The 15,854-nt window shown below is 31.7% G+C and overlaps 1 protein-coding gene across 5 annotated transcripts in view; it reads left to right on the forward strand.

The window, feature by feature from the left end:
- CSMD3 (CUB and Sushi multiple domains 3) overlaps positions 1-15,854 on the forward strand; it is a 1,221,352-nt gene that overhangs the window by 476,145 nt on the left and 729,353 nt on the right. For 2 of the 5 annotated variants that reach the window (XM_021090582.2, XM_021090584.2), the window contains exon 7: positions 3,009-3,320. The exons of the other annotated variants lie outside the window; for them this stretch is intronic. In XM_021090582.2, the coding sequence (XP_020946241.2) occupies positions 3,009-3,320 (312 nt within the window). The remainder of the gene's footprint in view (positions 1-3,008; positions 3,321-15,854) is intronic. 5 annotated transcript variants of the gene reach the window in all.

Raw genomic sequence — 15,854 nt, forward strand, 5'->3', positions numbered from 1 at the left:
CGGTTTGGGTAGGAAAAATTATTAACAAAAAATATAAGCAAAAATAAGAACTGTTAGTGTTCCCTCGTAGCTCAGCAGGTTAAAGTTCCAGCGTTGTCACTGTTGTGACTTGGGTAATGGCTGTGACAAGGGTAATGGCTGTGACACAGATTTGATCCCTTGCCAAGGAAATTCTGCATACTCTGGGCATGGCCAAAAAAACCCCACAAAAAACAGGAAAACGTAAGAACTAGTTAATAAAATATCTGGTTGAAATATATAGCTACTTAGACTATAATTATTAAATAAATGGATTTTTGTCAATGCTTTATTCAAACATTACACCCTGTTTTGCATGCAGATTACGAGAATAGTACTGAGTCATCACTACCATTAGCCATAAGTAGAACTCTGTTACCTAAGATTTTAAGAATGGAATTGCTGGTGTTCCCATGTTAGCTCATGGTAACAAACCCGACTTGTATCCATAAGAACAAGGGTTTGATCCCCGGCCTCATTCAGTGAATAAAGGATCTGGTGATGCTTTGCAGGTGCAGCTCAGACCTGGCATTGCTGTGGCTGTAGCGTAGGCTGGCAGCTGCAGCTCCAGTTCAACCCCTAGCCATCAGGGAATTCTCATATGCCGTGGGTACAGCACTAAATAAGTAAATAAATAAATAAATAAATAAATAAATAAATATTGGAATTGCTAGCAAATCCTGGACATAAATGCTAAAAAAATCAGTTCTAACAAATTTGGTCAAAAACTGTATTTATCGCCTGAAATCTTCAAGAAAATAGACACTTAGATTTGTCTAAAGATCTTAAAGATCAGTTATAGAAGTAATCCAGGTGCATTCCCAAGAATTATCATAGATTCATTGACCCCAATATAAGAGCTTATTTAGGATTAATTGTAATGACCTTTACTGATGAAATGTAATAAATAGTATTCAATTTATTCCATTGTTGAAGGTAGAAACACTGAAATTTGAGACGGTACAAATTCCATTATTTTTCATACTTTTAGAATGCATTTAGCAACATATATTTATAATTAAATGGTTTCCTTATTTCAGCTAAACCAGAAAGCCCAGAAATTATTAAGTTAGGAAAAGTTTAAAGTATTAGTTTTTCATCTTGAGTTAATACTTCCTTTCAAAAACAAAAGTACAATTAAATTTCCCAGAAGAATAATATGGATCAGGTAACTGCTTGTATATAATGAGCACACTGATATCAAAATGTCTAATTTACCATGAAGTCAGATACTGAGTGTCAGTAATGCAAGTGTAGTTATTGCTTAAGCATATGATTAAAGAAAACCTTTATCAAATATTAGCTCAGTAAAAATTACTGTCCAATTTTCGTAACTAACATGCATTCAGTAGATTCTAATCTTTACAAAAAAACTTGGATAAATATTTAGTAGCAATGTTTTTCTGATTAATGCTTTAAAATATATTAAAAGTATTTAAAATAATCTGATAATTTTCATACCTTGTTTACCCTGGCCACCACAACATATAATCATTTAATTCTTTCAAATTTCTAAATCAAATGAAAATAAGATATGACCACACAAGCTTGAAGAATAATAGACAAGTACCCTTTTGCTAGATTGTGAATGAGGGGGGTTAATGTTTGACTTCTTTGAGTTTAAAGCAAAAGCCAGAATTAGTATTCCTACCAATCCCCTGCCTATCACAAAAATGGGGGAAAAAATAAGGCAGAAAATGCTCAAACCACATTACTTGATACAGATTTTTTTCTCTTCAAGAATTTTTACAATATCCTTATGCATTTTTTTTGTATAAAATATCTAAAAATACATTGTGGACAGAAGTTGGAAATGAGATTTATTTAGAAGGCTTTCAAAAATACTAAGAAGTTTTCTAATCAGGACCTGACTATTATTCCTAATTAATAACTGTTCCTCCAAAATTCAGTTTTTTTCCTTGTTAAGAATTTTAGCTATCAAGATGCTTCTAAGTATATCTGCCCTCAGTTTCATGCTTCTATTATAAAACTATGTCTTTTTACATTATTTAAGAACTATGAACTATCAAGGACAATTTTTGAAAAAGTTAAGTGAAAGGAAAAAGAAAACCCCAATTTGGCATTTTTACACACATTTTAAAATTACAGTGAAACTTTAGTAAGATTGAGAATGTGGAGAATTACTGTAACATGATTATGAGATATTTGGAAATTTTCAGCTATTTTTTTAAAATACTAGTTTTGTATGAATAAATGTTCCATACTAATAGTTGATTTTCAGTAATTTCTAAATAAAATGATTTAATTTTAATTAGTTTAAAATGAATTAATCTAAAGTTTCACTTTAAAACTCTGAAAAATATTATCCAACTTCCAAAACAACCCACTAAACTCTTAAGTATATATAGCTCATGACATTGAATATTTTATCGTGTTGGCTGCTTTCTGGCAAATGAGGTTAAGATAGACATTTACATAGAGTAGTTATTTCAGAGTTTCATTTTTAAAAATCATTTTGTTTTCATTTTTCAGCTTTGATTTTAAATTCTCCTTTCTTCACTTGTTTGTCTTAAAATAGAAAATTTTGATATTTTTCCCAGAAATAATGAAGATATATGGCACCAACTATTCAAAACATACTTTTGAGAAAAGTGTGGTTATACAGTTACCCATTCTGTCAAAACTTGTCACTTGCTAGGCATTTGTTGCTGAAAATCAAATATAGATTAAATAATGAATAAGATTGATTCAGGGCCATGTAAAGGGTTTAATGTTTATCATTTTCCTCCCTAATATGTTGCAGTTAAAATGTGATATATTCGTGTGTATTATCTATTCATAGGTTGATTAATACAAACCAAACATCAGATCTGGTTACATCACATTTTAGTGGCGTGTTTGTGTTTTGCCTCTTCATGTTGATTATATTTAAGGTTAATAGAAGGGAATATAATTTATTAAGCTTATCAGAAAAAATACCACAAAGTTTAAAAGAAAAAGTTAGCATCTAGTGCTACTGTGTCCCACAGGTTCTTCTACATTGACCCACACTACCTCCACTGGTGAGTTAGAGGAGCATAACAGGACTACCACTGGTGCTATTGCTGTTGCTAGCACATCTGCAGATGTTACTGTATCCAGTGTTACAGCTGTCACCATCCATAGACTTTCCGAGGAGCAGCGAGTGCAAGTAAAGAATCTCAGAAATTCAGGTCTGGACCCCAACACATCCAAGGACGGGCTTGCTCCTCATCAAGCAGATACACAAAGTACAAGGAGAAGACCAAGAAATGCTGAACAGATAGAAAGAACTAAAGAGCTTGCAGTTGTTACTCATAGAGGTATTGGATGTTATTTTACTTGTGCCCATTTAGTTACAGCCAAAGCTATATTTTGGTGATGATTATAATTAGAGAATGAGCTGAAACAGAGTCAGGATGTAAGAAGCAAAAGAAATAGTTCAAAGGTGATGAAAAATATAGACAATAACAGTCAGAACCTGAATAATTTGAAAACGCAAAAGTTAGAATTAAAAAAAAATCAAAGTGCAATGCAAATGTTGGAGGGAGGAGGGTATAAAAAACAGAAAAGGAAATGCTGCATAAAGGATAGTAAAAACAAGTGCTAAATACCTGTTGTTTATTATAAACTAGTTATGGTGTTGAGACAACTTGTAAATTTGTTTTCTATTAGTAAGTGCACATATTTACTGATTGATGATTTATCCCATGAGGTAATTTGCAGTGTTTGCATGAAATTTTTATGTTGCACAAATGCAAATTAATTATTGAGAAAATAGGTCACTCAAGTGGGAAAATGAAAACTATGTCTGATGATTATTTCACATAGCTTTTACTTTTATTACTGAATTACCCTTTGCCTGAACCATATGATTTTACTGAGAACAGATTTCTCGTTTTCAAAAGGTAACAGTTATACAGTGGTTTTCTGGCCCCAAATTTAAGTATTCCTTAACTTCCTACTTTAATTTTTAAAGGTAAAAATAAATACCACAAGCCAAATCATATATTGGTAATTTTCTAGTCAATTAATATGTCTGTTTTTTACAAAATTAGAAATTTAACAAAACATTTTTTTCCATTTTTTGGTAGCAAGTGTCACTGAACAATTTAGGAAAAAAATAGTCTAGCATAAAAAAAATAAAGGGACTCTATATTAATATATGCATCAGTGAAAACATTAATTGAACATATTTAAAGTACAAAATTTCTACTCCAACTCTATTTCCAACTTACGTATTTTCCAAGTGGCTATGGTTTATGTAGTGTGGTTAGTCATGCTTTATAAAGAGCATATGAGTAATAAAAAATCATTCAAATGCTTAGTACACACTAAGAAAAAAAATCAAAGCATCTTTGCATAAATTGATTGAAAATCATATGGAAATATCTCAGAATCTTAGAATCTTATTTGCATTGGAATTCATACTGAAAGTACTTACTTTGATTTTCTTTAATAAGAAGCATTCTAAAATGAATTCTTAGCCTGTGGTAGTCTCCTTTAAAGGATTAAATTGGTATCCTTTATTTTTCACTCTATTGCTTCTCTATTCACTCTCCTGCTATGACTATTTCCACTCATGTGAATATAGGGATCATTATAAAATTTATGATTTATTTAGTCAAGTAGATGGATTTTCTTATTATCAGGAAATAAAAGTATATAAATATTATTAAAACACTGATTAAGGAAAAAAGCCCTTCAGTTTAGTGTTTTTAGTCTGGAATGAGCTAACATTGTCAGACTTCCCTTTATTCATTTTATTACCCATTTATTAAAAGGTGGGTAATTTTAGGATGTTAGTTTCTTATTTGTCAACTAATAATATAAATGCTGCTTCAGCCAAAGTTTATCATCAAGTGATTTGGGGCTACCAATTAATTTTTTATAGAACTTGAACAAATTAGACTAAAAAGAGAATATGTAGTTGTTAATTAATAAATTGAATAAACTGATTTGAAAATTACTCAGTTTAAAACTTTTAGGTACACTCAACTAAATTTCAGTTAAGCATAAAGATTATATCCTTGGTAAATTCCAAATCAGTGCTCAAATTTTCTCAATTGTTGGCGTAATCTCCCAAAGCTGTTTTACAACATTTAGAGCATTTAGACCTGTTTTACCCATATTGTTTCTAAAATAATGTTTCTGAACATGATATTCATTTAATGGTGCCATCTGCCTTAGGAATAAATACTTTTCAATTATTCATTTTTAAATTATGTGTGTGGAGAACATTTTGACTATTATACTCAATCCATTTTTTCATTGACTTAAATTATTATGCTTTCATCAGATTTTTTAAATTAAAAGTGCTCCTTCTGACTCTTCTTTAGTAACCTACTATTTTTTAATAATTTCAGTTGCCTCATTATCTATTATATTTGACACACAAACTATTAACATTTGGGGCAAAAAAAAAGTCAGTGTTAGAAATAAAAGAAACCTGTTATCCTATTTCTGTTATATATTTTTTTAAAACCTCAGTATATAACTACATTTTCAGACATAAAACAGTATCAAAGCTTTGATTCTTAGCAGAGCCAAATTTCTAAATTGGGATTGGCTGACATGAAAACAATATTCTTTTAAAAAATGATTTCCATTCAGCCAACAAGCCTGAAATGCCTACTGAGCTCTGTTCTGTGAGAAATAAAGGTAAATACATGGCCTCTTTTTTCAAGAGACTGAGATAGAGTGAAGGACATAGAGAAATCCATCCTGGTGGGACAAGGAAGATTTTTGTCATGGGTGAGTAGAGTTCTGAAGGACTTATAGGATGCATGTAGGCAGTGAGTACTTTAATGAACATTTTAAATGAGTCAGTAAAGATAATACAAAACTAGCTTGCTTAATTTTTCTAGCTATTTTAAGGAGAAAATAATTCTTGTTCCTCTATTCCATTCTCCACAATGTGGTCAGAATTACCTTTTAAAAATAAAAATCTTATCACATCACTCCACTGCTTTAAAATCTCCACTCACTTCCCAATGACCTTGGGAATAAAATCAAGACTTGATGATGACCCATGGAAACCTTAATGAGCTGGCTTTTTTCCCACATCTCCAAGTTCATTTCATGTGACTCTCACAGTCATTCTACTTTTTTAGCCAAATAGAATTGCTTTTAGTTTGTCAAACAAACCATGTTCTTTTCTACCTTATACCCCTCTCATAAGCATAAGGTCCTTCTCCCTTCCAGTCAGGTCATTCTAATTCTCTTTCCAAAGTTTTAGCTTAAATTGTCACCTCTTATTACAGCTCACCATTCTGTATGTGCTGTGAGGTAAGGAGTGGATGAGTCTTGTTCAAGATGCATTCCCAGTACCTGGAACAACTTTTGACCCAGAGACATATTTAGATAATATTTAGTAAACTAATGAATAAATATTTATGATTTCAATAGAGTGTTCACTCAAATTACTTAAAGGCTTAAACATATTCCTTAATATAGTAAAATATCTATATTTCAGTATTAAAGGTAACTATTTTGTCACAGTTATAGAAAGACTAGTGTTTTTAATCCCTTGGAAAGGCAACAATATTTTCATGAACTTAACAATAAAATATTGCTTTTTTATTTTAATACCACTTCAAAATTCATAAAATAAAGCTATATATAAATGCCTTGCTTATGGCCTTTTCACATTTATAAAATCAAAGGAAATTTATAAACTCAATAAAACTATAAAGTCAGTAAATTTCATATGAATAAATATTAATGTAATGCAATGGATATTATTTTACTGAAATTAATTACCATCTAAAGCATATGTACTATGGAAATTTTTATAGCAATAGCATAGGGTGTTTTTTTGATGTGTAAAAGTGTATTCTGTTTTGCACTGTAATAGTTTGCCATTTTTTATCATTTGTCTCTATTCACACTGCAGTTATGCTTTCATTTTAAGCTTCTTTCAATAATTCTAATTCCTAATTTGTCTATTCTCAATAACTTAAGGTAATTAAAGTATAGTTTAGTTTAGTTTACACTATTGTCACTATGAACACAAAGAAAAGGTAGACACTGAAATTGTACAAAGTGTTTGGCACTTACGTACCTGTGAGTGCATAGGCTCAAAATCTATGTATTAATTTATGATAAATTACATATTAAGGAGCTATAGTTTATTATAAAAGCTATACAGTACTCTAAAAAAAACTTGGAATATATATCAGAGACATTTTCAATTCTCTATAGGGTACTGTTCCAATTAATTTTTCTATAGTACTATAGTTAAAACATCAGCAATTCAATTGAAACTATCTTCTCAAAATAGTTTTTTAGCTACTTATCTCAGTAAAAGAAAACCCTTTCTAGTTTTCCCCATTTAAAAAGAGTCTTTGACATTGAAATAAAAATAAGTAAAGGAGAAAAATAGTTGTAAATAATGTTGATTTAGATTTTCTTTAAACAGTGTAATATCACAGTTTTCTGTATTAGTGTCCAATACTCTTCAAAATCAAAATTCAATTTTATTGAATGGATTTTAGTCCACTTTTGTCAACTGCTATGTGTGAGACTGTTTGCAAGTTGTATGTGCTATTAGGGTTGAATTTCCCTATCAGTTAAATAGTATCATAGTATTACATTAGGGTTATAGTAAGGATTAAACATGGTATTGGGTGGGAATGCCAAAAAAATCTTAAGTATTTTCTCCCGATGGAAGAGCAAAATCAAATTGCCCACAATCGCTGGTTAGTTTTGAGATCAGAGAATTAGGCTGAGTCTGTTCTCTGTGCCTTGTTAGCTATATGCTCTTGAGTGATAACTTTAACTCTCAAATCCACACCTTCTTAGTAAAACTGAGAATACCTATCTCATAGGTAATTATGTGGGAAGAAAGCGCAGTTGCTGGCTTGTGTTCAACAAGTACTCTAGTTATTACTTTTATTTTTATTCGCCAAATATATTTTGACTCTTGCTAGGCAGTAGGGATATAAAAATGAACAGTGCAGACTATGCTATAGAGTAGTCTATATATCTTTAAAAAAAAGTAGTAATTACAAGCTTAATGAGAAACATGCATAGTAGTATTTTTGAAATGTTATTGAAGTAGAGGGAAGGGACTGATTGCCTCTAGATGCAAAAGGCAAGGAAGGCTTCACAGAGGATATTTGAACAAATTCTTGAGTGATGAACAAACGTTTCAAACTAGTAAATTGTATTTATATAACTTAACTTGTATAAAAAAACGCTTTGAGTAGATACATGTACTGAATAGAAATATGATGAATCTATACCAAAATAAATAAAGTATTTAACATTGCTTAAAGAAATATTTACATTCATATAAATAAACCTAAAAGCAATTGGTTTTTAGATTATAGATTATCCTGATGTTTAAAATTAGACAAAATTAAAAATAGACACACAGAATATCTAGTGATATTTTAAATTTCATCAGAATAGTTTGCTGCCTTAACTATATCTTTTGAAATTATTTATTAATATTTATATAATTATATCACCTAAATTATTTATTGATAATTGTCAATATTAATAATGAGTAATCATTTTATTAATATTTACTAATATTTACTTTACTAATAATCTCTAAACCCCATAGTTCATTATTATAGCCTCTAAAAGATTTCAACTCAAAGTTGGTTTACAACTAGCCGAGCATATGTAATATGATTAAAAATTTATAAGAGTCCTGCATTTCTAGGACTGTATTTTTAAAATGTAATCTTTTGGATCATCTAATACAACACTGTTATTTTATACAGGAAATTTTGATCTGAAAGAGGCAATATGAAAACCCAGTCTTCATATTGCTGGACTAGTATTCATTCATCCTTTAATTTGCTTATGGTTCATAAGGATCTAATATAGCCAAAGCCTTGTACTAGGTGGTATTAAGGTTAAACTAATAGTGTAATTAACTTTTTAACACTTTTTTCTTATATATTATGGTAGACTATTTCATGTTCTTCCATTATGTAGACAAGTTCTGTCAGCTGTTAATGAGTAGCCTTGATAGTTGCTATTCTCATGTAAAAATGTGAATATACTCTTCTGGAAAAGGTTGCGTCTACATATATAATAAACTCTCTTTTATTGTTCTTCCTAGCAGAAATTTAGATGACTATATCATCTTATGTGGTTAAATATGTCTTATGAGCATGCTGCTTTTTGTTTTGACATAGGGTAGTCAGTTCTTTCACAGTATGATTAACAGCTAATGATCATATTAATAGGATCAAGAATAATTTTAGCTTATAATATAAAATAATAGGAAATTATGTTTAACTGAAATTGAAGATGTAGATTCCCCTCTTCCCAATAATGGTAGCTTAAAAGAAAATCTATTTTAATTACTGCTTTGTAAACAACTTTTTATTATTTTCAACTTTAAGATAGTGGTAGTTAATTCAGCATAAATCATTTATTTTAGGTCAGCAATTTTAACTCAGACAAAAGCAGGAATTTTAAAAACTTTTATAATAAGAAATTTTTTTCAAATAAGTTCATCTGAACTTTTACATTGTTCAGATGAAAAGGGAAAAAATGTACTATGAGACATATATCTATACTAAATTTTCAGTTTATTTCAAAAGTCAAATTCTATGACATGTGACAATTTTGTTTAAAATCCTGGACTATAATTTGGCAAATACTCTGTTGTGTGGAAGTAACAGTTCTTGGGTGCCTAGTATGTGCTTTTCACTAGTAGTCTATTTGGCCATATGCAAAATATATTTTAAATCTTTTCAATAATTTTCAAATAACTTAAACCATTTTTAAAATTTCTATTAATACTTTAATAGAGTATAAATTTGTAAATTGAAAGTTTTTTGTTAATCTTTGTAAGCACTATCCCTGTGAGGAAGTTAATATGTAAGAGGTTACTTAGATCTTTATGCATACTGATATATGTCCATCAAGTATCAGGTGTTATTGAACATATTATCTTGGTGCCAAGTGTATGACAAATTGAAAAGAAGTAGAAGATATGGTCTCTATTTTCAAAAGAACAGTTGTAGAGACTAGACAAAAGAGAAAAATTATTGGTCATTTCCAAGAGAAAGTGTAACGATAGAATGAATATGAAATGTGAGCGAGAATGAGTTATAGCTGTCTTTAGATATGTGACATGTTGTTATAAGTAAGAAAGATTAAACCCGTTCTGCCGCAGGTTGTAGAAGTTAGTGTAATGGAACCAAAGGAACTTACATAATATTTAAGAGGACTCTTGTAACAGTGAGTTTTGTTCAAATATAAGTTGTGTGCTTCAGAAAGCAGTCAATACCTAAATCATCAATAAGATATTCAAGCACAGCTTGATGGACAAATCGGGCATTTCGAAAGCGTTTAAGCAACAGAGTGTGTTGAAATAATGTGATCATTACTGATTCTTCTAATCCAAAGTGTCTATGAAACTATCCAGAGATATTGTCTATTAACTAATGTATTTCTCATCATTTCTTCTTGACGTTTGACTTGACATGGTCTTATCTTTATGGTTATTTAATTGTCAAACTAGAGTTAAAACAAGCACAGAAGTAGCCAACACTACCATCAGGAAAGTGAGATCAGCACTCTTCTTATCCCAGTAAATGGGAACTCAGCTACATAAACATTTTTCACAGGGACCACTGCCACATATATGCCTTAAGTTCCAAAAATTCTCCATTTGAGCATCTAACTTTAGATTGTCTTTTAGGTTATTAGTGTCCAAAACTACAGAGTTACTTTATTCAAGAATTTTCTTTCTTCCTTCTCACCCTCCTCCACTTCTCCCTCTCTCCCTCCCTTCCTCTCCTCCCCTCCTTTCTTCTCCACACCTCATTTCTTCTTTTCCTTACTTTTGGTTCTTTCCTATTTTCTTTGTTTTCTTTCTGTTTTTATTTTTCCTTTTCTTTCTTTCATTCTATTTCTTTCCTCCTTTGCCTTTCTCCTTCCCTCCCTCCTTCCTTTTTCTATCCATCTTCGTTTCCTTTCCTTCTCTTACTTCTTTCTTTCGTTTTTGCTTTCCTTATTTGTTTCTTACTTAAACAAATATTCAGTGACTCCTTGCATGTCATATTTTCTTTTCATTCTTTAGTATACAGCATTGAACAAAACTTGTAACTCTGCTTCATTGAGTTTATATTCAAATAGGGAAAAAAAGACTAGCAAATAAATAATTACCTGATGATAGCAGAGATGACAGAGAAAACTACCATCTAAAAATATTTGGAGTTTTGTTTGCTAAAAAAGAAAACCTGATATGCCTGGAATTCAATGGACAAGGAGGGAAGTAGAGATCAGGTGGAAAACTGGTAGAAACTAGACCTATAGGCTCTTAGGCCTAAGTAAAGACTTCTTTTTCCCCCCAGTCTAATGTGACAGGAAGCCATTGGTAGGCTTTAGAACTTTAGAAGGGATGTTATCTAACATAACCTTTTGTAGGACATCATTTTAGCAAAAAATTACATAAGACATTTTAAAGTAAGTAGAAGCTGGCAGACAAATTAGTAAAGTATACAGAGGTGCAGTTAAAGGTTCACAGATATTTGGGTCTAAGTCCTAGACTCTACTTCTCAAGCTTTATTGTAAATGCAGATCACCTTGAAGTCTTATTCAAATGCAGATTGTGACTTGATGGGATTGGGGTGGGATCTGAGATTCATATTTCTAACAAGACGCAGGTTCTGCTGATACACTGAATAGAAAGACTTACACGAGGATTATTATTATGGAGAAAGAGCAGCATATATTCAACAGTACCTGATCTCTGTTCACTCTCCACGACATCTTGTTCTCCAGTAGAATAATCATAATGTTGATACATTAGCTCAGATATATAGTAAAAGCTTAACTTTAATTTTATAAGGATGGCTTATTAATTCCGTCAACCCTTAAAGAGTGACTGAGCAGATTACATTAGTTATTTTTTTACTGAAAAGATCAATGAATGGATGAAAAAATGGTGAAAGCATGCCCAAGAGAAATTTTAATTCACGTATTATTCTTAATTTTACCTTAAATTTTATATCTAAAATTATTTTTTAAATGTGTTATCAGGAGTTCCTATCATGGTTCAGTGGAAACAAATCTGACTAGCATCTATGAGGATGCAGGTTTTATCCCTGGCCTCGCTCACTGAGTTAAGAATCTGGCATTTCTGTGAGCTACGGTGTAGGTTGCAGATGCACCTCGGATCTGGCATTGCTGTGGCTGTGGCATAGCCTGGCAGCTACAGCTCTGATTCGACCCCTAGTCTGGGAATCTGCCTATGCCACAGGTGTGGCCCTAAAAAGACAAAAAATAAAATAAAAATAAAAAATAAATAAAATGCATTATCAAATAATGGAAAAAACAAGGTTTTTCTTTTTTTCTTTTTTTGGGACTTCTGTTTTTATTTAATTTTTTTAACTTTTTATATAATGATTTTTATTTTTTTTCCATTATAGCTGGTTTACAGTGTTCTGTCAATTTTCTATTGTACAGCATGGTGACCCAGTTACACATACATGTATAGATTCTTTTTTCTCACATTATCAAGGTTTACTTTCCTTTTGGTTACCATTTTTCAAATCTTAGAAACTGATAGATGGAGGAAAAACTTAATGAAAACAAGGATACAAAAATCGATTGCCAAATGAAATATTTTCATGATTGAATAAGTAAGCAGTGTCTTCTATTTTATATAAATGATGAAAAGTCGGGAGTTCCCATCGTGGCTGAGTGGTTAACGAATCCGACTAGGAACCATGAGGTTGCGGGTTCTATCCCTGGCCTTGCTCAGTGGGTTAAGGATCCGGCGTTGCCATGAGCTGTGGTGTAGGTTGCAGACACGGCTAGGATCCCACGTTGCTGTGGCTCTGACATAGGCTTGGCAGCTACAGCTCCGATTAGACCCCTGGCCTGGGAACCTCCATATGCCGCGGGTGCGGCCCTAGAAAAGGCAAAAAAAAAAAGAAAAAAAAAGAAAGAAAAAAAAGAAAAGTGCACTTGCTTACTTGAATTCCCATGTCATTATTTATGAGATTAACTGCTATATTGGTTTTCATGCATGTTTAGCATAAATAATAACAGAATAGAAAATGTATAACATTTTAAAAATTGTCAGAGTTCCTACTATGGAACAATGGGATATATGGTGTCTCTGTAGCGGCAGAGAGGTAGGTTCCATCCCAGCCTGGTGCAGTGGGTTAAGAATCAACATTGCTTCAGTTGTGGCATAGGTCACAGCTCTGGTTAGGATTTGATCCCTGTTCTGGAAACTCCTTTTGCTGTGGGGTGGCCAATAAAGAAAATAAAATGTCTGGTTGCATATGATTCTTGTAATGAGAATACTTTCATTCATTAAGTTAATTATTAGTTTTTATATAAGAAGTTGGATATTGATAAAGTAAATACATATTTAACATAGTGAATTGTTAACATTTAGCTGGGTGCCCTACATTATATATTGACTATTGCATGCTTTATTAGTATCTTGTCCTTTTTTGTTGTTTTTCATTGTTTTCTTGACTTTTCTCCTTATATTATTTTGTGGAAAATTGTGTTTGATGTTGATATTTGTAGCAATTAAAAAAATCCATGTCCAGAAATGTACCAGTTCATTATTTAAATACATAATTATTTGTTGAATATTGTCATTTTCTTTTTCATTACCACATTTCCTCATATTTGTGAAACTGTCAAAACTGCCATTCATAACCATAAATATTCTTATTGTTCTAATTCTTTTACATTTTGTCAAATAAATTATTTTTAGGGAGAGAAGAAAAAAATGTTAGAATTTACTTGGTTACAGGTTTATGCATTTTTAAAAGGTATCAGAAAAAAGTACTCTGAATGCCTGAGGACCTTTGTGATAATAATAAGCACTGAAAAATTTGCTTTTCACAATTGACATATTTGCAAGCAACCATTTTATTCCTACCCCTCAAGCCATGCTTTTGAGTTATTCCTATGCAGAGATTTTTAAGAACATCTGATAACCCGTTGTTTGTGTTTTCTTTTAGGCAGATCTTAGGAGGCATATATCTTTTCACATTAACTGCAAACATCATCTTGTAACAATGATCTTATTTCATCAATTATGTTTTTTTAATCCCATTTTTATGCTCACAGTAATAATCAGACATTTTGGTAGCTTATTCTTTATATTAACATTAGTTTTCATTTTTTATAAAATGAGCACGGGAAAATAGTAGTAATATATAGAGCTTAAAAAAAGGGAAGTCTTAACTTTATTTATTTATTTTTGTCTTTTGTCAGGTCATACCCACGGCATATGGAGGTTCCCATGCTAGGGGTCTAATTGGAGCTGTAGCCGCAGGCCTATGCCAGAGCCACAGCAATGCCAGATGTGAGCCATGTCTGCAACCTACACCACAGCTCATGGCAACGCCGGATCCATACCCATGGAGCGAGGCCAGGGATCAAACCCACAACCTCATGGTTTCTAGTGGGATTCGTTTCCACTGCGCCATGAGGGGAACCCCGCAGGAAACCTTAACTTTAAAGAACAGAGATGTCAGTGGTTTTGTGAAGGTGATTTCACCATATGTTTATCAGAGCTAATTATTTTGCCTCTGGATAAGTTGGTCAGAATGAATGTGAGGTTTATGACTTTTAAATCTTTCCTCTTGTTAAAATATTTTGAAGGGGCTAGACTTTCTATTTGCGCTCAAGGCTGGTGCCAAAGTAGACTCCTCTGCTTTTTGGAGTATGAAGAAATCATCCTAGAGACATTTTTATCTTGTTCAGAATTATTTCAGGGCATTTTCACCCACTTTTGCAACAAGCTGCTTCCCTTCTATGTATTTTTCTAGAGCATATGGCTACCCTGCTGTGCACAGAGTGAAATTACACAATTAAGCTTTACAATTTTAGGAAGAACAGAACCTTCATATGTGGTTGAACAGCATGGTTTTAGGTTTGGGTGCATTGCATAGTATATTTTTCTCTTCATAATTACATCATTTGTATTCTAAATCATGGACTATTGCTTTTTAGTGTTGATGCTTGATTTTTCTTTGTTTAAAATTGTCTTCAATGGCATTTCTTGATAATAACCAAATGGGACTAAATTGTGATAAATTTCTAGATTGATTGTATCCAGAGTCCAGAGAGGTTATAAAAATTTTCATTTAGTAGGTTTACAGTCCATGGGGGTGGGAGAGAGAGGTGGGTCCATAAACTCTCCTGAACTTTGCCATTAGAAAATAATGCAGCAAAAGTTGATTTTACTAATAAGTCTATCTGATAATTTGAATTTTATCTAACAGTTGGCTTTTGATACACCTTTTTTATTTGTCTGTTCATACATTTAAAATAAGGCATTAAGAGGCTTCATACCCTGGAATTATGCATGGCTTTATCAATTAATAATATTATTCAACATTCAATATTAAATTCAGCACCATACTAAAGTAAACCATGCTTAAAATCAGATATTGTTGACTGCTTAAATTTTTCTATTATTAGCTTTGCATTAAAAAGAATAAATTAGGATAGGGTACACTAATCCAATCTATTTGTGGTTTGCCAGGATATACACTGGGGACTCCTGAAGATATATGGCATGTGCTGTTCATAGTCAGGTGCTGGTGTAGATGCTATGATTGAAATTTCAAAGTCAAAGAATGAATATATTTTACTAGTATATTATTATTATTTTGAGTTATCTACTCAGGCCTTCTATATTTTTCCATCTAGAAAGGAGGGAAATAATATCATTTTGAATGGGTAATTTGTGGTTTAGACAAGATAGTAGTAGATAGAGTGCCTATGCTTTAGACACACAGACAATAAATGATATACTGCCTCCTTCTGGAGGCTTTACAAGAAGAAAATATGCTGTAGCTACATAAAAATTTTTTTGAGGTAAGATATGTGAATAAATTAATAAA

Source organism: Sus scrofa, chromosome 4, assembly GCF_054392235.1.
Source record: "Sus scrofa isolate SSC_HxYL_T2T_F1_AM1 chromosome 4, Sscrofa_HxYL_maternal_Yorkshire_Landrace_v2.0, whole genome shotgun sequence".
Classification (NCBI taxonomy): domain Eukaryota; kingdom Metazoa; phylum Chordata; class Mammalia; order Artiodactyla; family Suidae; genus Sus; species Sus scrofa.